The 21603-nt window shown below is 53.1% G+C and overlaps 1 protein-coding gene across 4 annotated transcripts; it reads right to left on the bottom strand.

The window, feature by feature from the left end:
• Positions 1–807: 807 nt before the first annotated feature.
• LOC140392875 (transmembrane protein 52B-like) lies at positions 808–16975 on the bottom strand. 4 transcript variants are annotated; one of them, XM_072478620.1, is made up of 5 exons: positions 16683–16974; positions 8545–8591; positions 7162–7206; positions 2101–2279; positions 808–1153 (listed from the first exon to the last, which is right to left on the bottom strand). In XM_072478620.1, the coding sequence occupies exons 1-5, from the start codon at positions 16737–16739 to the stop codon at positions 975–977; spliced, it is 507 nt and encodes a 168-aa protein (XP_072334721.1). In that variant the 5' UTR covers positions 16740–16974; the 3' UTR covers positions 808–974. The 4 variants fall into 4 exon arrangements, with proteins under 4 accessions (XP_072334721.1, XP_072334720.1, XP_072334723.1 ...); XM_072478619.1 differs by lacking the exon at positions 16683–16974 and adding an exon at positions 15168–15262; XM_072478622.1 differs by lacking the exon at positions 7162–7206 and having other exon boundaries at positions 16683–16975.
• Positions 16976–21603: the final 4628 nt, after the last annotated feature.

The raw sequence follows: 21603 nt of genomic DNA, 5'->3' as shown, positions 1-21603 counted from the left end.
CCTTGGGAATCTACCACAGAAACAGCCCCGAGAGCTGTAACTATCTCATGTGGTAACAGCTATTGGATTTTTAAAAAAATAATAGATCTTACAATCCATGATGTATTGTGGAACATTCTGGGAGAAGTTAGTTCCGACGGTAGTTAAGATTGTTTGAGATTGTTGAAATTAGTGATTCTGTGCATATCCGTTGTCTCAGATCACTGTATTATTGTTTATTCTATTTTTTTAAGAAACATTTATTTTACCCAAATCATCACCAAACGTTGGGGACATCATTCTCTGGATTTCAAACCTCTCCTCATACTAAGTATAAACTGCAAGCGCAGTGGAGGGCATTTGTTGCAAGTTTTCCTGCTGTGATTTCAACAACTCGATACTTGCCATCGGGCGTGTCCCTAACAGCAGATGGAGCGTAATGTGGGAAAGCGTGAGGCTGCCCACCTTTCTGCGGCACAGAGGGATCTGGGCGTCCTCGTACATTAATCTCAGAAAGTTAGAACGCCGATGTACAAGTGATCAGGAAGTCAAATGGAGGGTTGGTGTTCACTGCGAGGGGAAGTGGGATATAAAATTCAGGAAGTTTTCTTGGGGCTTTACAGGGCCTCAGCGATAGTGCCCCTACTGCAAAGAGTGCTGGTATCCTTATTTGTGATAGGAGAGAACTGCTCTGGAAGCAGTTCAGAGACGGTTTGCTCGGCCCATTCCGGATGAAGTTGGCGGGGGGATTTGTCCCATGGCGAAACGTTGAGCAAGTTGGTCTGTACACTTGGCGTGCTTGATCAGTAGAGTAGGGCACAAAACAGGTTCCAATTTGAAAGCTTTATTTTTATTGGACTAATCACAGTTGACAGGCGGTGATTGGCAGCACAAATTAGAGACTTAATCCAGAGAGAAGGGAACGAAATGCTGAGTAGCTTCAGGCCAGGCTGCAGGGAGGGGTATGCAGGCATCCAAAGTACATCAGCAGAAACTTATCTCGCTGCCTCCATCATCCCCCTCAGTCCGGCTCCCCCCTCGGGCAGTTTGGGAACTTCGACTCTCTCCAGGGCCTCCTCATAACCCGGAGGGTTCTCGTGGGCAGGGGCTGCATTGTGGCAACGGGTCACCGTGAAAATGCGTCGAGCACTAGGTGCAAACAGGGACTGGATCGCTGTAGCAGGGGAAAGAGGGGAGGAACATAGCACAGGGTTAGACACAGAGTAAAGCTCCCTCTACACCGTCCCCATCAAACACACCCAGGACAGGTACAACACAGGGTTAGACTCAGAGAAAAGCTCCCTCTACATTGTCCCCATCAAACACTCCCAGGACAGGTACAGCACGGGGTTAGATACAGAGTAAAGCTCCCTCTACACTGTCCCCATCAAACACTCCCAGGACAGGTACAGCACGGGGTTAGATACAGAGTAAAGCTCCCTCTACGCTGTCCCCATCAAACACTCCCAGGACAGGTACAGCATGGGGTTAGATACAGAGTAAAGCTCCCTCTACACTGTCCCCATCAAACACTCCCAGGACAGGTACAGCACAGGGTTAGATACAGAGTAAAGCTCCCCCTACACTATCTCCATCAAACACTCCCAGCACAGGTACAGCACGGGGTTGGATACAGAGTAAAGCTCCCTCTACACTGTCTCCATCAAACACTCCCAGGACGGGTACAGCACGGGGTTGGATACAGAGTAAAGCTCCCTCTACACTGTCTCCATCAAACACTCCCAGGACAGGTACAGCACGGGGTTGGATACAGAGTAAAGCTCCCTCTGCACTGTCCCCAAACACTCCCAGGACAGGTACAGCACAGGGTTAGACACAGAATAAAGCTCCCTCTACACTATCCCCATCAAACACTCCCAGGACAGGTACAGCACGGGGTTAGATACAGAGTAAAGCTCCCTCTACACTGTCCCCATCAAACACTCCCAGGACAGGTACAGCACGGGGTTAGATACAGAGTAAACCTCCCCCTACACTGTCCCCATCAAACATTCCCAGGACAGCCAAGGCATAGGGTTAGACGCAGAATAAAGCTCCCTCTCGCAGTCAGACACTCAGTTAGATACAGAGTGATTCTCTGTCTCGGGGTCAGGCACTCACAGGTGATGGTGTTCTGGATGGTGCTGTGAATAGTGTTGTCCTGATCCAGGGTGATGACAGTGACTTCATACGGCCGTGGGCTCAATACTCCGGCCTCCTGCTGTCTTCTTCCGCAGCAACGCAGACAGCTTGTGAGGATGCCGCACAGGACCAATAGCAGAGAGAGGACCAGCAGTAACCTGAGAGCAAGGAGGAATGAGGGAGTTAAGAACGTCAGGGTTAGCAGCAGCATCCTCCACTCATCCCCTCGAGTCTTGCTGTCCCCTTCGATATGAACCTGGCTGTCCCAATTGTCCCTCTCTGTCCCTACGCTGTGCTGAATGTAACAATTTCAGATGTATTGTATTATCGGTTTTTGATGCAGGCAGGTTTAAATGCCTGGGTTAGCTTGTGTGTGTCCTCGTTTGAAAGACAAGATAGATTTTGGGAGCCAGGGGTTGCTATTTAACCATTGTAAAAAGCTTGGGCTAATGCACTTTTGTTTGGATCAAGGGGGATTCCCTGTGGAGTTAATTAGATTTTAGCTTGGTAAGATGCTGTCGTTGCTGCATGGAGCTAAGGTATCGGGCATTTTGCAGGGAATGCAGTACAGTTCTAGCCGGAGCTGTGTCTCGAAGTCAAGCAGTTTGCTCTCTACAGCTCAGTTAAAAGGTATGTCTGCAGACAATACAGTGGTGTGGTTGGAAATGTGAACAAACCAGCTGGAACAGCTTCTGAAGAAACACAGGCATAGTTTCTGCATGGGTCTGACAGGAGTGAGTTCTTGTCTTTAAAAAGCAGTGTTGAAAAATCTTTCTTTCTCAGAGAAGATCGCTGTAAAGCAAGTTTTCCTGAGTGCCAATGATATTCAATCGTTGATTGCGGGCTTAGGTGTTTCTTTCCCTTGTTGATTAAGTGTGAATAAAGATAGCAGTTAAGGGTATTGTGTTCACTGTATTGAGCAGCATTCTTTAAGGGGTGAATTTCTTGTGTGATGTTAAAGATAGTTTAATACTGTCTTTGTAATATATTCATTTTAAATACTATGTTGCTATTTCTTGTATAATCACTCCTGGTATTCTTTCCTCGCAGTCTGATGAAATTAAACTAAAATATTGGGTTTCTGTCCAGTATCCTTGCCACTGTTGGAGTCTGGTCTGGTATTGGAAGAACCCTCGCCCAACCATCACCCTCCGCCCCCTGTTGCTCAGATATCTGTCTCACTCAGCATCATGTGTGGTCAATGAGCCATAGCCCCTACTGTACTCTGGATCAGGGAAGAGAATCCCAGAGACTAACCACCCTCGGAGAGACAGACATTTTCTTTCTGACTGTTCCCTTCTCCACACAGTGTTGGGGAGAGAGGGAGAGAGAGAGGGCTAGTGAAGGAGAGGGAGGGAAAGAGGACTGTGGAGATTGGAATTGGGAGAACAGGAGGATAAGCGAGGGAATGAAGGAGGGGTAGTGGGGGCGTATTAGATCTGTACTGTGGTTAGTATATCTTATGTGTCGCCGCACTTTATACACTACTTGCCAGATTATGAAACTGAGCTTCATGCATGAAGTAAATTGTCTTTATTCATTTTGCTTTGCAGATGTCTCTTATCAAAGGTCAGTTTTCTTGCAGATACAGAGTCTTTTTAAAGTTTGTTTTGTCCAAGCAAATACCGAGTACTGAGTTGAATTCAATACAAATTACAGCTCTCCACATTTCTTCTCATTGAATACACGATACAGAAAAGTTGGAAATAAAACAAAATGGCTGTTCAAAGCGGTAGCGCAGAAAAGTAGCTTCAGATGTTTAAGGTAGTTGATTCCGGAATGAATTGTTCAAACCGGCACATATTTTTTAAAGATTATTGCTGTCATTAATGGTACCCCCCTTTCTGGCTGTGATTGGGTTAAAGTTATTACACAGTTGATTCAATTCGATTAAAATCTGTCCATCAAATGTTAATATGAGGTGATGAAATGCGTCTTTCTTATGAATCTTATCCGTTGTCATGAAAACAGTTTCTGGGAACACTGTCCAGACACTTTAAATTAACCAAATGTGTCCTTGGTAAGTCTAGCTTCCTTATCTTGATAGTTCTCATGGGAAACAGCATGTTTTACTGTCTTGTTTGAAATGTAGGTATTTTAACAATCCATTTCAAGAAGCCATTTTAAATCTTGGGCCATTTATTCCTTTAACTTTTTATATACTAAAAAGGTAGATTCTATACTAAAAAGGTAGATTCTATCAGGGAGGATAGAGGGGCCAGTAGGGATGATGGCTGGGAGGCACTTGGGCAAAGGGGAGGAAGTGGCAGAGAGGGGTCAAGGGTAGGTAGGAAGGGAGGGATGGGGAGACAAGGGGAGGTAAAGACAGATAAGGTATGGGGCAGGATAGAGGGAGCAAGAGGAGGAAGGAGGAGATGGGGCCCAGAAGAGGGAGGCAGGGAGGGATGGCGGAGACAAGGGGAGGGAGGGACAGAGAAGGAAAGGGGCAGGATGTAGGGATAGAGGGGGAAAGAGAAGGGATGATTTTGCAAAAAAGCCAATTGTAAAATCTGTGTGTTTTTGAGGAATAGTTTTTAACTTCAGGATGGTAGTGACTGAGCTGGAGATAGGAGTGTAAGATGTAAACAGGAAGCTGATGAATATCATGATGAACAGCTCCACGTTGTCTCAATGAAAGTGTGAAGGAATGAACAGAGGTTACAGGCAGTTTGTAAACATTAGTTTCTTGATGGAGCAAGCAACTCTGGAGAGAGGGTAATCATAGCCTACAGTTATGTACATTATTCATGTGGTTGCAAAATCAAACAGTTGTGTTGAGGGTAAAACACAATTAGTTTTTGCAATTCTGTTTAGGACAGCCCAAAGTATGCCACATTGCCATGGAGAAGGCTTGCGGCTGTTAAGGGTTCTTGAATCCATCTGAGATTTTCTCATAATAATAATAGCTTATTGTCACAAGTAGGCTTCAATGAAGTTACTGTGAAAAGATCCTAGTCGCCACATTCTGGTGCCTGTTCAGGGAGGCTGGTATGGGAATTGAACCCGCACTGCTGGCATTGTTCTGGATTACAAGGTAGCTGTTTAGCCCACTGTACGAAACTAGCCCCAGTAATAATCGCTTATTGTTACACGTAGGCTTCAAGAAGTTGAAGCTTAAGGTGGGAGCATTTGTTATAAAACTGCCAGAGTCTTGTACCAGGATCAGGCCAATAAAAACTGCTAATTCCAGGGTCAAAGTTATATTAATCTACAGGGTGGCGAAAGCTCCATCTGGTGGTAAAAAAGCAAGAGTACACCAATCTGAGCATCCTGTGTACAGCACCATCTGGTGACTGATAGTGAGAATTGCACTGACCTGAACCCCTGTTCCGAGCTCCATCTGGTGGCCGAAGGGCGGAATTGCTCCGACCTGGAACTCTTGGGTAAATCTATTTTCCAGTGAAGACTCATCTCAAACCTACTCTTTAATCCCTTTGTTTTAATTCCTCACCAACCTTTAGCTTGTGTCTGTCTTGTATGTGTCTATGTGGAGGGTGGGACAGGGTCTTGGGATTTGGTAGTCTGGTAGACCATTATCCTGTTATTTCTTTTATATTCATCTTTTCCTTTTATTATTAACAAACAATTTGTTAATGTTTTATTTATAAATCTGATGTCTGAGAGCAGCATGGTGGCACGGTGGTTAGCATTGCTGCCTACGGCGCTGAGGACTCGGGTTCGAATCCCGGCCCTGGGTCACCGTCCATGTGGAGTTTGCACGTTCTTCCCGTGTCTGCGTGGGTTTCACCCCCACAACCAAAAAGATGTGCAGGGTAGGTGGATTGGCCATGCTAAATTGCCCCTTAATTGGACAAAATAATTGGGTACTCTAAATTTAAAAAAATAATCTGGTGTCTGTAAGTCATTGGAGCAGTTAAGGGTTAAAGATGTTCAGAAAACTCAAATTAATAGTTAATTCACGTATGTAAGGCCTCCTGAGTCTGTGGGGCTGGAATTGATTGCATGTTTGCCCAAGGTGTCGTAACATACATGATTATGTGCATGTGTGAGTGTGTGAATGTGTGATTATGTGTATATGTGAGTGTGTGAGAGAGTCCATGTGAGTGACTGAGTGAGTGCATGCATGAGTGTGTGGGCATGAGTGTGTGGGCATGAGTGTGTGGGTAAGTGAGTGTGTGGGTATGAGTGTGTGGGCATGAGTGTGTGGGTATGAGTGTGTGGGTATGAGTGTGTGGGTAAGTGAGTGTGTGGGTATGAGTGTGTGGGTATGAGTGTGTGGGTATGAGTGTGTGGGTAAGTGAGTGTGTGGGTATGAGTGTGTGGGTATGAGTGTGTGGGTATGAGTGTGTGGGCATGAGTGTGTGGGCATGAGTGTGTGGGCATGAGTGTGTGGGTATGAGTGTGTGGGCATGAGTGTGTGGGTATGAGTGTGGGTAAGTGAGAGTGTGTGTAGATGACTGTGTGTAGGTGAAATGAAATGAAAATGAAATGAAATGAATATTGCTGATTGTCACAAGTAGGCTTCAAATTAAGTTACTGTGAAAAGCCCCTAGTTGCCACATTCCGGCACCTGTTCGGGGAGGCTGGTACGTGAATTGAACTGTGCTGCTGGCCTGCCTCGGCCTGCTTAAAAGCCAGCTCTTTAGCCCTGTGCTAAACCAGCCCCTGGCATGTGTGTGTATATGAGTATGTGAGGGTATGTGTGTGATTGTGAATGTGTGTGTATGTGAGTGAGTGCAGAAGTGTGCATGCATCAGTGTGTGTTAGTGTGTGTGTGTGTGTGTTAGTGTGTGTGTGTGAAAGTGTATGTGTGTGAATGTGTGAGGGAATGTGTGTGTGTGTGTGAATGAGTGAGGGAGTGTGTGTGTGACTGTGTGTGTGAGTGTATGAGTGTGTGTGTGAGTGTCTGTGTGGGAGTGAGAGTGTGTGTGTGTGTGAATGTGTGAGGGAGTGTGAGTGTGAGGGAATGTGTGAGTGTCTGTGTGTGGGAATGTCTGTGTGTAGGAGTGTCTGTGTGTGGGAGTGAGAGTGTGTTACTTTGTGAAGGCCCACTTGGTCGACCAACCCATCGGTACTCACCAGACATACCACAGACTTGTCAGGTGGGACTCCAGGTTGGAGCAGCTGGGAACAGAATGAGAGAGAAGGGTTATTTCGGAGAGACTGTTGAGGAATGGGCAGCACGGTAGCATAGTGGTTCGTACAATTGCTTCACAGCTCCAGCGTCCCAGGTTCGATTCCCGGCTTGGGTCACTGTCTGTGCGGAGTCTGCATGTTCTCCCCGTGTCTGCGTGGGTTTCCTCCGGGTGCTCCGGTTTCCTCCCACAGTCCAAAGATGTGCGGGTTAGGTGGATTGGCCATGATAAATTACCCTTAGTGTCCAAAACTGCCCTTAGTGTTGGGTGGGGTTACTGTGTTATGGGGATAGGATGGGGGTGTGGGCTTGGGTAGGGTGCTCTTTCCAAGAGCTGGTGCAGTCTCGATGGGCCGAATGGCCTCATTCTGCACTGTAAATTCTATGATTCTATGAACGGGGCAGATCAGAGTCACCAACAGTGCAGCATTCCCTCAGTATTGACCCTCTGACAGTGGAGCACACCCTCAGTATTGACTCTTTGACGGTGTGGCACAGCTTAAATACTGACTCCCTGACAGTGTGGCACTCCCTCAGTACTGACCCTCTAACAGTGCGGCACTCCCTCAGTACTGACCCCCTGACATTGCAGCACTCCCTCAGTACTGACCCTCTGACAGTGTGACCCTCCCTTAGTCCCTCAGTACTGACCCTCTGATAGTGTGGCGCTCCCTCAGTACTGATCCTCTGACAGTGTGGCTCTCCCTCAGTACTGATCCTCTGACAGTGCAGCGCTCCCTCAGTACTGATCCTCTGACAGTGTGGCTCTCCCTCAGTACTGATCCTCTGACAGTGCAGCACTCCCTCAGTACTGACCCTCTGACAGTGCGGCTCTCCCTCAGTATTGACTCTTTGACAGTGCAGCACTCCCTCAGTACTGAACCTCTGACAGTGCGGCACTCCCTCAGTACTGACCCTCTGACAGTGTAACACTCCCTCAGTACTGACCCTACAACAGTGTGGCACTCCCTCAGTACTGACCCTACAACAGTGTGGCACTCCCTCAGTACTGACCCTCTGACAGTGCGGCGCTGCCTCAGTACTGACCCCCTGACAGTGCGACCCTCCCTCAGCACTGATTCTCTGACAGTGCGGCGCTTCCTCAGTACTGACCCCCTGACACTGCAGCACTCCCTCAGTACTGACCCTCTGACACTGCAGCAGTCCCTCAGTACTGACCCTCTGACAGTGCAGCACTCCCTCCGTACTGACCCTCTGACAGTGCAGCACTCCCTCAGTACTGACCCTCTGACAGTGTGGCACTCCCCCAGTACTGACCATTCAAGGTGAACTTTCATCTTTGATGAAAATATGTGGAATATACTCACTGTTCACTGGAGACACACTCATCATCATCACTGCGAACCCCCACCAGCTTCATCAGGAGAGAGAGTTCAACAGTTATCCACGAGATACATTAATGCAGAGAGAAACAGATGGAGAAAGAGGGACAGTGCAAGAGAGAGAAAGAGAGGGAAAAATAGGGAGGGAGAGACAGATAGGGAGCGATCGAGAGGGTGAGACAGAGAGGGAGAGAGAGAGAGAGAGACAGACAGATAGAGACGCAGAGATAGAAAGGCAAAGGCCGCGATTTCTAAGCACGGTTCGAGCAGGAATTGCCACAAGCATCCCTCCGCTCCGTCCAGCGAGGCCAGTAACACAATTCAACATTAATTGGTCCACATTACGAGGCCTCATGGGCGTCTCACCGCAAACAACGGCTCACCAGCTGATTTGCCGGGACCGCGCTCACCAGCCCCCTGCTAACAAGTCGAGCAGCACTTAGGCTGCACTTGCTCGGCCAACCCCAGTCAGCTCGCAACAATGACACCGACGAGACCAGCCCTAAGATCGGGGATGCTGACCTGGGGAGGCTCCTGGACGAGGTGGAGACTCGAAGGAGTGCCCTGTTCCCCCGAGGGTCCCGAAGGGTGAGCCACAAGGCAGCCAGTGCTGCCTGGGACAAGGTGGAGGCAGCCATTAGTTCGAACAGTGTGACCCAAGGGGACTGGCCAACAGCGCAGGAAGAAGGTCAACGAACTACACTGGGCAACACGAGTGAGTGAACACCATCACTCCAAACCCCCGAGACCGTTCCACCCCCATGAGAGCATCCATCCCAAACTCCACATGCGCCCCTGTAGCGCGCAAAGACTCCATGAGACGAATAGAGTGAAGTCGATGAGGCTTTATTCAGCGTGTCTGTTCCCCAGCAGCTCGATAGTAAACTGGCCTGCGGGGGAAGACTCCGGCTTCTTATACTCCGCCTTCAGGGCGGAGCTTGAGGTCAACGGCCAACCAGGACCCAGGATCTGTCAGCCAATGACATTAGGTCTTCCAGTCCCACATGACCCCCAATACATACTACCACATTCACCCCTTGTCAAAAATGAACCCGGCGGGGTGATGCTTCGTATGGTGGTAAGGGTTTACAGGGCTGGTCCTGGGAGGATAAAACATTCACATGGCAATACAGTATTGGACAATTTCGTCCTGTTGCAACTATTTACAGAGGGTATAGGAAGAAAAGCAAAATGTTCTTGTGAACAGTCCATATTTGTGTTACATCGACGCCACGAGTCGGTCGGGCGGTCTGGTCGTCCGTGTCGATCGCCTCGGCCCCGGCGGTGGTGGTGGTGCTTGTACCAGTGTTGTCGCCTCCAGGAGCCGTACGGTTTCAGCTGTCGGTGCAAAAGGGAGGGGGACCGATCCTCCTGGGAAGGGGGCGGTCGCGGGGTGCGGCGGTGGCAGGAAGGGGGGGGTTTGGGTTGATGGTGTCGGGAGGGTGTGCGTGTTGCCGGCGGGCGCCAGATCCCGCAGGGAGACCGTGTCCTGTCGGCCGTCGGGGTACTCCACGTAGGCGTACTGGGGGTTTGCGTGGAGGAGGTGAACCCTTTCGACCAACGGGTCCGCCTTATGTGCCCGCACATGCTTTCGGAGCAGGATGGGTCCTGGGGCCGCCAGCCAGGTCGGCAGCGACGTTCCAGAGGAGGACCTCCTAGGGAAGACAAGGAGATGCTCGTGGGGCGTTTGATTAGTGCTCGTACATAATATCGACCGGATGGAATGGAGAGCGTCCGGGAGGACCTCCTGCCACCGTGAAACTGGGAGATCCCTGGACCGTAGGGCCAGTAGGACGGCCTTCCAGACCGTGCCGTTCTCCCTTTCTACTTGCCCGTTCCCCCGGGGGTTGTAGCTGGTCGTCCTGCTTGAGGCTATGCCCTTGCTGAGCAGGAACTGGCGCAGTTCGTCACTCATGAAAGAGGACCCCCTGTCGCTGTGGACGTATGCGGGGTAACCGAACAGTGTGAAGGTGCTGTTCAGGGCTTTAATGACTGTGGCCGCGGTCATGTCAGAGCAGGGAATGGCGAAAGGGAAGCGGGAGTATTCGTCCACTACATTAAGAAAATATGCGTTGCGGTCGGTGGAGGGGAGGGGCCCTTTGAAATCGAGACTGAGGCGTTCAAAGGGGCGGGAAGCCTTAATCAGGTGCGCTCCATCTGGCCTGAAAAAATGCGGCTTGCATTCCGCGCAGATGTGGCAGTCCCTTGTGACTGTACGGACCTCCTCTAAAGGGTATGGGAGATTGCGGCACTTGATGAAGTGGTAAAACCGAGTGACCCCCGGGTGGCAGAGGTCCTCGTGGAGGGTTTGGAGGCGGTTAATTTGTGCGTTGGCACATGTGCCGCGGGATAGGGCATCGGACGGCTCGTTCAGCTTTCCGGGACGGTACAAGATCTCATAGTTGAAGGTGGAGAGCTCGATCCTCCACCTTAAGATCTTGTCATTTTTAATTTTGCCCCGCTGTGCATTATCGAACATGAAAGCTACCGACCGTTGGTCAATGAGGAGAGTGAATCTCCTGCCGGCCAGGTAATGCCTCCAATGTCACACAGCTTCCACTATGGCTTGGGCTTCCTTTTCTACTGAAGAGTGGCGGATTTCTGAGGCGTGGAGGGTCCGGGAGAAAAAGGCCACGGGTCTGCCCGCTTGGTTAAGGGTGGCCGCTAGAGCTACGTCGGAGGCGTCGCTCTCGACCTGGAAGGGGAGGGACTCGTCGATGGCGCGCATCGTGGCCTTTGCGATATCCGCTTTGATGCGGCTGAAGGCCTGGCAAGCCTCTGTCGACAGAGGGAAGGTCGTGGTCTGTATTAGGGGGCGGGCCTTGTCTGCGTACTGGGGGACCCACTGGGCGTAGTACGAAAAGAACCCAAGCAGCGTTTCAGGGCTTTTGGGCAGTGCGGGAGGGGAAATTCCATGAGGGCGCACATACGTTCGGGGTCGGGGCCTATTATCCCATTGCGTACTATGTAGCCCAGAATGGCTAGCCGGTCGGTGCTAAAAACGCACTTGTCCTCGTTGTACGTGAGGTTCAAGGCTTTGGCGGTCTGGAGGAATTTCTGGAGGTTGGCGTCGTGGTCCTGCTTATCGTGGCCGCAGATGGTTACATTGTCGAGATACGGGAACGTGGCCCGCAACCCATGTTGATCAACCATTCGGTCCATCTCCCGTTGGAAGACCGAGACCCCGTTTGTGACGCCAAAAGGGACCCGTAGGAAATGGTATAATCACCCGTCTGCCTCGAAGGCTGTGTACTTGCGGTCACTTGGGCGGATGGGGAGCTGATGGTAGGCGGACTTGAGGTCCACGGTGGAGAAGACTTTATATTGGGCAATCCGATTGACCATGTCGGATATGCGGGGGAGAGGGTACGCGTCTAGTTGTGTGTACCTGTTGATGGTCTGGCTATAGTCAATGACCATCCTTTGTTTCTCCCCTGTCTTCACTACTACCACCTGCGCTCTCCAGGGACTATTGCTGGCCTGGATTATGCCCTCCTTTAGTAGCCGCTGGACTTCGGACCGAATGAAGGTCCGGTCCTGGGCGCTGTACCGTCTGCTCCTAGTGGCGACGGGTTTGCAATCCGGGGTGAGGTTCGCAAACAAGGACGGGGGTTGCGAGGCCGCAGATAGTGAGTGGGGGTATGGGGCTGCCGAATTTGAACGTAAGGCTCTGTAGATTACATTGGAAATCTAATCCCAGCAAGGTGGGGGCACAGAGTTGGGGAAGGACGTTAAGTTTGTAGTTTTTGAACTCCCTCCCCTGCACCGTAAGGGTAACTTTGCAGAATCCCTGGATCTGTACGGAGTGGGATCCTGCAGCTAGGCGAATCTTTTGTGCGCTGGGATAGGTGGTCAAGGAACAGCGTCTTACCGTGGCGGGGTGTATAAAGCTTTCCGTGCTCCCGGAGGCGACTAGGCATGGCGTCTCGTGGCCGTTTATTAGGACCGTTGTCGTCGTCGTCTGGAGTGTTGGGGGCCGAGCCTGATCGAGCGTAATCGAAGCGAGCCGTGGTTGTAGTAGTGGAGTGGGGTCCGTTGTTGCCGTCCAAGATGGCGTCGGGGATGAACAAAATGGCCGCCCCCATACATCGCACGTGGCTGGGGGGTCACAAGATGGCGGCGGGGGTGGACAAAATGGCCGCCCCCATGCGTCGTACAGGTCTGGGGCGGTCCAAGATGGCGGCGCCCCTCCTCCCCTCGTGGTGGTCGGGACCCAAAATGGCGGCGTCTGCGGGTCGCACATCGGCGCCCCTCCTCCCCTCGTGGTGGTCGGGACCCAAAATGGCGGCGTCTGCGGGTCGCACATGGTGTGCTGGGGGGGCTGGGGAGCGCTAGGACCGCGAGCGCTAGGACCGCGCGGAGCTCCCTCACCGCGAGCGCTAGGACCGCGATCGCTAGGACCGCGCGGAGCTCCCTCACCGGGGACAGCGGTGGTCGGGGCCCAAGTCGGCGGCGCCGGCGGGTCAGGCGTGGGGCTGCGAGCGCAAGGACCGCGCGGAGCTCCCTCACCGGGGACAGCGGTGGTCGGGGTCCAAGTAGGTGGCGCCGGCGGATCAGGCGTGGGGCTGCGAGCGCAAGGACCGCGAGGAGCTCCCTCGCCGGGGACAGCGGTGGTCGGGGTCCAAGTAGGTGGCGCCGGCGGGTCAGGCGTGGGGCGCGGGACGGGGGTTAGGGTGGCGTTAGGGACGCGAAAAACTCCCTCCTCTCCGTGGGGAGTGTTGGCCGGGACCCAAAGCAGTAGCGCCGGCGGCGGGTCATACGTGGGCTGCGGGGAGGGGGGTTGGGGAGCGTAGGCGGCGTGCAGGGCTCCCAGTTCTCCCGGGACCGCGGTGGTCGGGACCCAGAGCGGCTGCGCCTGCGGGTCGTACATGGCGTGCTGGGGGGGTTGGGGCACGTAAACTGCTTGCAGGGCTCCCTGTGCTCCCGGGACGGCGGCGACCATGCGGGACCAGCACACAACTGCATAATGGCCCTTTTTCCCGCAGCTTTTGCAGATAGCTGCGCGGGCCGGGCAGTGCTGTCGGGGGTGTTTCGCCTGGCCGCAGAAATAACAGCGGGCGCCCCCGGTGCGACTCGGCGTTTGGACCGCGCAAGCCTGTGGGGTGTCCGGGGGGGGGGGTAGGGGGTTTGCCGCGACGGGTACGTACGGGGCCCAATGGCCTGCCGCGCGGTCGGGGCCGTAGGCGCAGGTATTACGCGCGGCCACGTCTAGGGAGGCTGCTAGGGCCCGTGCCTCTGAGAGTCCTAGCGACTCTTTTTCTAGAAGTCTTTGGCGGATTTGGGAGGAGTGCATACCTGCCACAAAAGCATCACGCATTAACATGTCCGTGTGTTCGTTTGCGTTCACCGACGGGCAGCTGCAGGCTCGTCCCAAAATCAGCAGCGCGGCGTAGAACTCGTCCATCGATTCTCCGGGAGCTTGCTGTCTCGTCGCGAGCTGGTAGCGAGCGTAGATTTGGTTAACTGGGTGAACGTAGAGACTTCTCAGTGCTGTGAACGCAGTCTGGAAATCGTCGGTGTCTTCAATGAGGGTGAAAATCTCCGTGCTCACCCTCGAGTGCAGGACCTGCAGTTTTTGTTCTTCTGAGACTCGGCCGGTGGTCGTTCTGAGGTAGGCCTCGAAGCAAGTCTGCCAGTGCTTGAAGGCTGCTGCCGCGTTCACTGCGTGGGGGCTGATCCTCAGGCATTCTGGAATGATCCTGAGCTCCATAGTCCTTTTTAGGCACGCTTAATAAATTGTAGCGCACAAAGACTCCATGAGACGAATAGAGTGAAGTCGATGAGGCTTTATTAAGCGTGTCTGTTCCCCAGCAGCTCGATAGTAAACTGGCCTGCGGGGGAAGACTTCGGCTTCTTATACTCCGCCTTCAGGGCGGAGCTTGAGGTCAACGGCCAACCAGGACCCGGGATCTGTCAGCCAATGACATTAGGGCTTCCAGTCCCACATGACCCCCAATACATACTACCACAGCCCCCAACCTTACCCCCCTCCCCCTCCTCCCAAACCCCACCTTCACAACCCCTCTCCCACCAATGGGAACCACGCGTGTGCCTAACGAAGCCCTCTGTGTCTCCTCAGGAAAACCGCTCCCACAATTGGCAGGAGAGAACTCATGGTGACGTGGTGCCATGGGGATGGCAAATGGCACAGTGGTTAGCATTGCGGGGCAGCACGGTGGCACAGTGGGTTAGCCCTGCTGCCTCACGGCGCCGAGGTCTCAGGTTCGATCCCGGCTCTGGGTCACTGTCCGTGTGGAATTTGCACATTCTCCCCGTGTTCGCGTGGGTTTCACCCCCACAACCCAAAGATGTGCAAGGTAGGTGGATTGAATATGCTAAATTGCCCCTTAATTGGAAAAAAATTGAATTGGCTACTCTAAATTTATTTTTTAAAAAGCATTGCTGCCTCACGCCGCTGAGGACCCGGGTTTGAATCCCGGCCCTGGGTCACTGTCCGTGTGGAGTTTGCACATTCTCCCCGTGTCTGCGTGGGTTTCGCCCCCACAACCCAAAGATGTGTAGGTTCGGTGGATTGGACACACTAAATTGCCCCTTACTTGGAAAAAATATAATTGGGTACTCTAAATTTATAAAAAAATATTTCTTACCTTCTTCGATGTAGTGGTCGAGCTAGGAGGGCCAGGCACATTGAGGATCATTGAGGGCGTAGGTGGGTGGTGGTGGGAGTGGATGGGGGGCATTGTGGGCTGGGGCGGGTGGGGGGGGGGGGGGCACCATCGTTAGTGGGATATTGTACAACACATTAAAATCCATTTTGCATATCCATTATGATACCTCTGTCACTTTCTTTCATAATGCATGCAGACCTCCGGCCCTTTTACCCACCTCTCCAGCCATCCCCCTCTCCCCGTGGCACTCACCCACCCTCAGGCCATGAACATTGTTCCGGAGCTGTGTCCCATTCCCTGGGTGTTCGGATATTGGCTGTTGCGTGTGTGATGATGCCTCACACAGTGTACAGGCACAGTGTCCAGGCATCATGGTGTGATTGGGATGCTCGGCAATGACTCGTACTTGCTACATGGCCCACCCCCCCCCCCCCCCGGGAATCCACTTGGCATGTGTGAAGTGCTCACTTAACCACGATTGCCAATATCGCAATAACCTTCAGCCGCACAGCCAGAGGCCTCAGCAGTCGCTGGGGGTAATGGATGATCGGTGGGGCAGACAGGCAGGGACAAGGGTTGCCCCGGAATGGGTAGATACGATCCAGGGGTTTGCATGGTGGTTCCGCGATCGATTGTCCCCCAGTAGCCACCCCAACACGTGATCCACGACCCCCATGGCGACGTACCCCTGCGGAGGGTCCCCTACCCGCCCCCCCCCCCCCCCCCCCGACTGAGCACTGGGGTGGCAAGCCCAGCACCCCCGGGCTCTTTGCCTATGAGCTACTCACCTCCTCGGCGCACCACAGAAGCCCTTCCGCTAGGTTAACATTTTTAAAAAGGAGTACTTGCTGGGGAGGCCGATGAATGACAGGAGGCTGTTGGATATTGGGTCGCTCTCGTTGACTGTATAAAAATGGGGCTTAATGATGATAATTGGTTTCTTGCCACGCTACGGTGAGATCACGATTGCGCCTCAGGGGACGGGCCGTTTGCATTGCAAACTGTTTGGTGCCCTTCGTGGATCTCGTTTTTGGTCTTTCCCCCTATTTACTGGCCTCGTTACACTGGAGTGAGAGCGCAACAAGGCTGGAGAATCGCTCCCAGAGAGAGAGACAGATTGAGATAGAGAGGGGGACAGAGAGAAAGAGTGACAGAGAGTAAGCCAGAGAGACAGAGAGAATGTTTATTTATAGAGAGGGAGGGAGACTATTCAGTTAGTGAGAGAATGAGACAAAGGGAATGTTCAGTTAGTGAGGGAGAGAGAGAGAGAGAGAGTGTTCAGTCAGCGAGAAAAGGAATGTTCAGCAAGTGAGAGAGATAGAGAGAGCGAGGGAATGTTCAGTTAGTGAGAGAGAACGAGAGAGAGAGAAGGAATGTTGAGTGAGGGAGAGGGAGAGGGGTTAATGTTCAGTTCAAGAGCGAGCGAGAGAGAGAGAGAGAGGGGAAGGAAAGCTCAGTTAGAGAGAGCGAAGGAGAGATTGAGTATTGACTGACCTGACAAAGGATGGAGAGAGAGTAAATGAGAATTGCTGCTCGGGGTAGTAGTTCCATCCTGTCAAGCCAGACAGTCCCAGTCTGAGGGTCCGCCACTTGTTTCAATCTCTCCCTCTGTCTCTGTTTTTCCCTCTCTGTCTCTCACCCTCCCTTTCTCTCGCTGTCTCCGTCTTTTTGTTTCTCTCTGTCTCTGTCTGCCTCTCTGTCCCTCGCTATCTTTCTCCCTCCTTCTCTCCCTCTTTCTGCCTCTCCCTGTCTCACACTGCCTCTCTGCCTCACTGTCTCTCTCTGGTTGGATGGTGTGAAGCCTTTAATAGCCCCCTCCCTTACCCATGTGATCACTGTCCCCAGTTTCAGAGGACCTTGCCCGAGGCAGTCTGTTCCAGTCTAACACCCTGACCTTGGGGAATTAGGACTCAGACCTGATCCTGTGAGTGTTCGTTCAAGACTCGGTGAGCCCCATCCAGCTCCAGGGGCCTCGGGAAAGCTCCCGTGCCCATCAGCGTGTTAAGCATCGTATGCCCCGGCATCTGACCCCTCCACTCCCTCCGGGAGACCCAGAATCTGAAGATTCTTCCTCCTTGACCGATTCCCCATGTCCTCAAACTTTTCCTGCCATTTCTTGTGCAGCGCCTCATGCGCCTCCACCTTCACCGCCAGGCCCAAGAACTCATCCTCGTTCTCCGAGGCCTTTTGCCGCACCTCCCGGATCGCCGCCCCTTGGGCCTTCTGGGTCTCGACCAGCTTATCGATCGATGCCTTCATCGGCTCCAGCAGCTCTGCCTTCAGGTCCACAAAGCAGTGCTTGAGGAACTCCTGCTGCTCCTGCGACCATAGCGTCCAAGCTGCTTGGTCTCCACCCGTCGCCATCTTGGTTTTCCTCTCTCGCACTTGTCGCTGCACCAAAATCACTTTTTTGACCGCTCCACTCCTGGTGCAATCTATACAGTGCCGGGGGAACCATACTGTCACCTTCCCACACTGGGAACCGTCGAGCAAATGCCGTTGGGGCCCCTCAAAAGAGCCCAAAAGTCCGTTTCTGACGGGAGCTGCCAAATGTGCGACTTAGCTCCGCATAGCCGCAACCGGAAGTCCGGGGGCCGCCATCTTGGCCGCTATCTTCAACCCAGCCCGCCATGTGCGACTCATGGGGGCCGCCGTCTTAGCCGCCATCTTCTACGCCGCACGACACGTGCGACCGACGGGGGCCTCCATCTTGGCCGCCATCTTCAACGCAGCCTGACACGTGCGACCTATGAGGGCCACCATCTTGGGACCAGCCCGCTACCTCCGACCACGGCAGCTACCCGCAGCTCGGTGCTGTCACCCTCGACCAGTCACGGCCCAAGCACTTCAGGAAGATGATGACCGTCCGGGTCAATGGGCACGAAACGCCCTGTCTGTTTGACTCTGGGAGCACAGAGAGTTTCATACACCCAGACATGGTAAGGCGCTGTTCCCTCCAGATTTCCCCCGCATCCCAAACAATCTCCTTCGCTTCCGGATCACATTCAGTGCAGATCCGAGGGTACCGTGTCGTGAACCTCGCAATACAGGGCGCCGAGTACGCCGATTTTAAACTCTATGTCCTCCCCCATCTCTGCACTCCCCTCTTGTTAGGACTGGATTTCCAGTGCAACCTCAGAAGCCTGACCCTGAAGTTCGGCGGACCCCTACCCCCTCTCACCGTATGTAGCCTCGCAACCCTTAAGGTTGCCCCTCCCTCGCTCTTTGTGAACCTCACCTGTGACTGTAAACCCGTCGTCACCAGGAGCAGGCGGTACAGTGCCCAGGACAGGACTTTTATCAAGTCGGAGGTCCAGCGGTTCTTGAGGGAGGGGATCATCGAGGCCAGTAATAGCCCCTGGAGAGCCCAAGTGGTGATTGTCAGGTCCGGGAAAAAGAACCAGATGGTTGTAGACTACAGCCAGACCATAAATTGTTACATGCAACTCGATGCGTACCCACTTCCCGGATAGCGGACATGGTGAATCAGATTGCACACTACCGGGTTTTCTCCATGGTAGATCTGAAGTCCGCATACCACCAGCTCCCGATCCGCCCGGAAGACCGCCACTACACTGCCTTTGAGGCAGACGGCCGCCTCTTCCACTTCCTCAGGGTCCCCTTCGGCATCACCAATGGGGTCTCGGTGTTCCAAAGAACGATGGACCGAATGATTGACCAGTACGGGCTGTGGGCCATGTTCCCGTACTTGGATAACATCACCATCTGCGGCCATGATCAGCAGGACCACAACGCGAACCTTCAGAAGTTTCTCGAAACCGCCCAAACCCTCAATCTCACCTACAACAAGGAGAAATGCGTTTTCCGCACAACGCGACTAGCCATCCTCAGCTATGTCGTGGAAAACGGGGTCCTAGGGCCCGACCCTGACCGTATGCGCCCACTTCTGCAACTCCCCCATCCCCACTGCCCCAAGGCCCTGAAGAGATGCCTCGGGTTCTTTTCATATTATGCACAGAGCCCGCCCACTTATCAAAGCCACTGATGTGTTGGATGTTCTGGATCACATACAGGTCACCAACACTTGAAGTAGTGCAACACTATTTTATTAAAAGGTTAACTATTTAAACATACTTGAACTGTGGATAAATACAATACTAGCTTTAACTAAAGACCTTTGCCTTGTCCTAACCAGTTGATGCACTCAGCACATGGTGAATGTCTGTGTTGCAGGCTGTGAGCTCTGTGCTCCTAGCTAGCTGCTACTCGAATGAGCGGGAACTCTGATGCTCCCTGTCTTTATAGTGCGTGTGCTCTCGCTGGTTATTGGCTGCGGTGTTGTGTATGTTGATTGGTCCCACTGTGTGTCCATCAGTGTGTATCTGCACCATGATATACTGGTGTATATTATGACAGCCACCATCTTCCCCCTAATGACTGAGGCCCGCCAGGCCTTCAGCCGCATCAAGGCAGACATCACCAAAGCTGCGATGCACGCGGTGGACGAGTCCATTCCCTTCCAGGTGGAGAGCAACGCGTCGGATGTCGCCCTGGCCGCTGCCCTTAACCAGGCAGGCAGGCCTGTGGCCTTTTCTTCCCGTACCCTCAACGCCTCCGAGATTCAACACTCCTCAGTCGAAAAAGAAGCTCAAGCCATTGTGGAAGCTGTGTGGCATTGGAGGCATTACCTGGCTGGTAGGAGGTTCACCCTCGTCACCTACCAACGGTCGGTAGCCTTTATGTTCAACAACACACAGCGGTGGAGAATCGAACTCTCCACCGAGAATTACAATATTGTGTATCATCCAGGGAAGATCAACGAGCCCCCAGATGCCCTGTCCCGCGGCACATGCATCAGCGCGCAAGGTGACCGTCTCCGGGCCATCCACAATGACCTCTGTCACCCGGGGGTCACCCGGCTTCTCCACTTCATCAAGGCCCGCAACCTGCCCTACTCCACCGAGGAGGTCAGGGCTGTGACCAGGGACTGCCAAATCTGCGCGGAGTGCAAGTCGCACTTCTATCGACCGGATAAGGCCCACCCGGTGAAGGCATCCCAGCCCTTCGAACGCCACAGCATCGACTTCAAAGGGCCCCTCCCCAGCGACGAACTGTGTCAGTACCTGCTCGGTAAGGGCAACGCCTCGAGCAGGACTACCAGCTACAACCCCCGGGGAAACGCACAGGTGGAGTGGGAGAACGCGATGGTATGGAAGGTCGTCCTCCTGGCCCTACATTCTAGGAGTCTCCCAGTTTCCCGCTGACAGGAGGTCCTCCCCGACGCGCTCCAATCAATTAGGTCGCTCCTCTGCACAGCCACGAACGAGACATCTCATGACCGCCTATTTGTCTTCCCCAGGAAATCCACCTCCAGGGTCTCGCTTCCGTCCTGGCGACAACACCGGGGCCTGTTCTCCTCTGAAAGCACATGAGGAGCCATAAGTCCGACCCCCTGGTCGAGAGGGTCCAGCTCCTTCACGCCAACCCTCAGTATGCCTACGTGGCGCACCACGACGGCCGACAAGATACAGTCTCCCTCTGGGATCTGGCACCCGCCGGTTCCCCTGCGACCATCACCTACCCCCTCCCCCCACTACACCGAACACCGCCCCCACTCCTGCATGGCCTACACCCCCCCCTCCCCCCATCACCAAACTACAGTGATGAAGCTTCAGACGACACGCTCCCGGAGTCAACGAGCCCAACACCCGTGCCCGCAGCGAAGCCAGAGCTCAGACGATCGCAGCGAACAATCAAGGCGCCGTCAGCCTCGATCTGTGAGCCCACTTCACCCCTGCTGGACAATTTTTTAACAGGGGGTGAATGTGATGAACGTATTACTGCTACCATTCACCATTGTATTGCATTACATTGTATCGTATTATGTGGGTGCCCTTGTGGGCTCCGCCTATGGTTCCGCCCCCTCGGGGAGGTATATAGATCTGCAGCCTGTAGGCAGCACTCAGTACAGAACAGTCGCAGGCAGGCACAGATCTAGCTGATCAAAACCACTGTTCACTTCTACTCATCGTCTCGTGTGAATTGATGGTTGCATCAGTACTACAAAGACATGTAAGCTGACCTCGAAGGTGAGGCGGAAAGCAAAGGCGTCGAATGTGAGCCCGATGAAGATGGGTATGAACTGTTTGCACGTTGATTTTGCAGGAACAGTGATAGACTTGATGAAGAGGCCCAAGATGTGCTGCTCCTATGGTTTGGTGGGAGGGACAAGGTGGTCATGGGGGATGCCCAGACCGGGACACTGAGAAGGGCGGGAGCTCTGAGGTGACGCATTCCAAAATAAAAACTGAGATCGCAGTTGCTGATACCTCGGAGGACCAGCTACTGAACAAGCTAGAAACAGACAACATCATACCAGTCTTAGAGAAGCTTGCTCCAGAGGCACTTGGTGAGTCGTCTCAGGCCTTTGAAATGTTTCTGGTAATCAACTCCC

This window comes from Scyliorhinus torazame, chromosome 16 (genome assembly GCF_047496885.1).
Source record: "Scyliorhinus torazame isolate Kashiwa2021f chromosome 16, sScyTor2.1, whole genome shotgun sequence".
NCBI lineage: Eukaryota > Metazoa > Chordata > Chondrichthyes > Carcharhiniformes > Scyliorhinidae > Scyliorhinus > Scyliorhinus torazame.
Note: the sequence above shows the minus strand (reverse complement) of the source record. Positions and strands in the feature narration are given on the sequence as shown.

Excerpts from the sequence above, each read along its gene's own strand:
- LOC140392875 (XM_072478619.1), bottom strand. The coding sequence starts at position 15,260 with ATGCCCCCCATCCACTCCCACCACCACCCACCTACGCCCTCAATGATC. Across the intron at positions 8,592-15,167 it reads CGACCACTACATCGAAGAAG|CTGGTGGGGGTTCGCAGTGA; the intron begins GTAAGAAATATT and ends CTCCTGATGAAG. Across the intron at positions 7,207-8,544 it reads GAGTGTGTCTCCAGTGAACA|CTGCTCCAACCTGGAGTCCC; the intron begins GTGAGTATATTC and ends TTCTGTTCCCAG.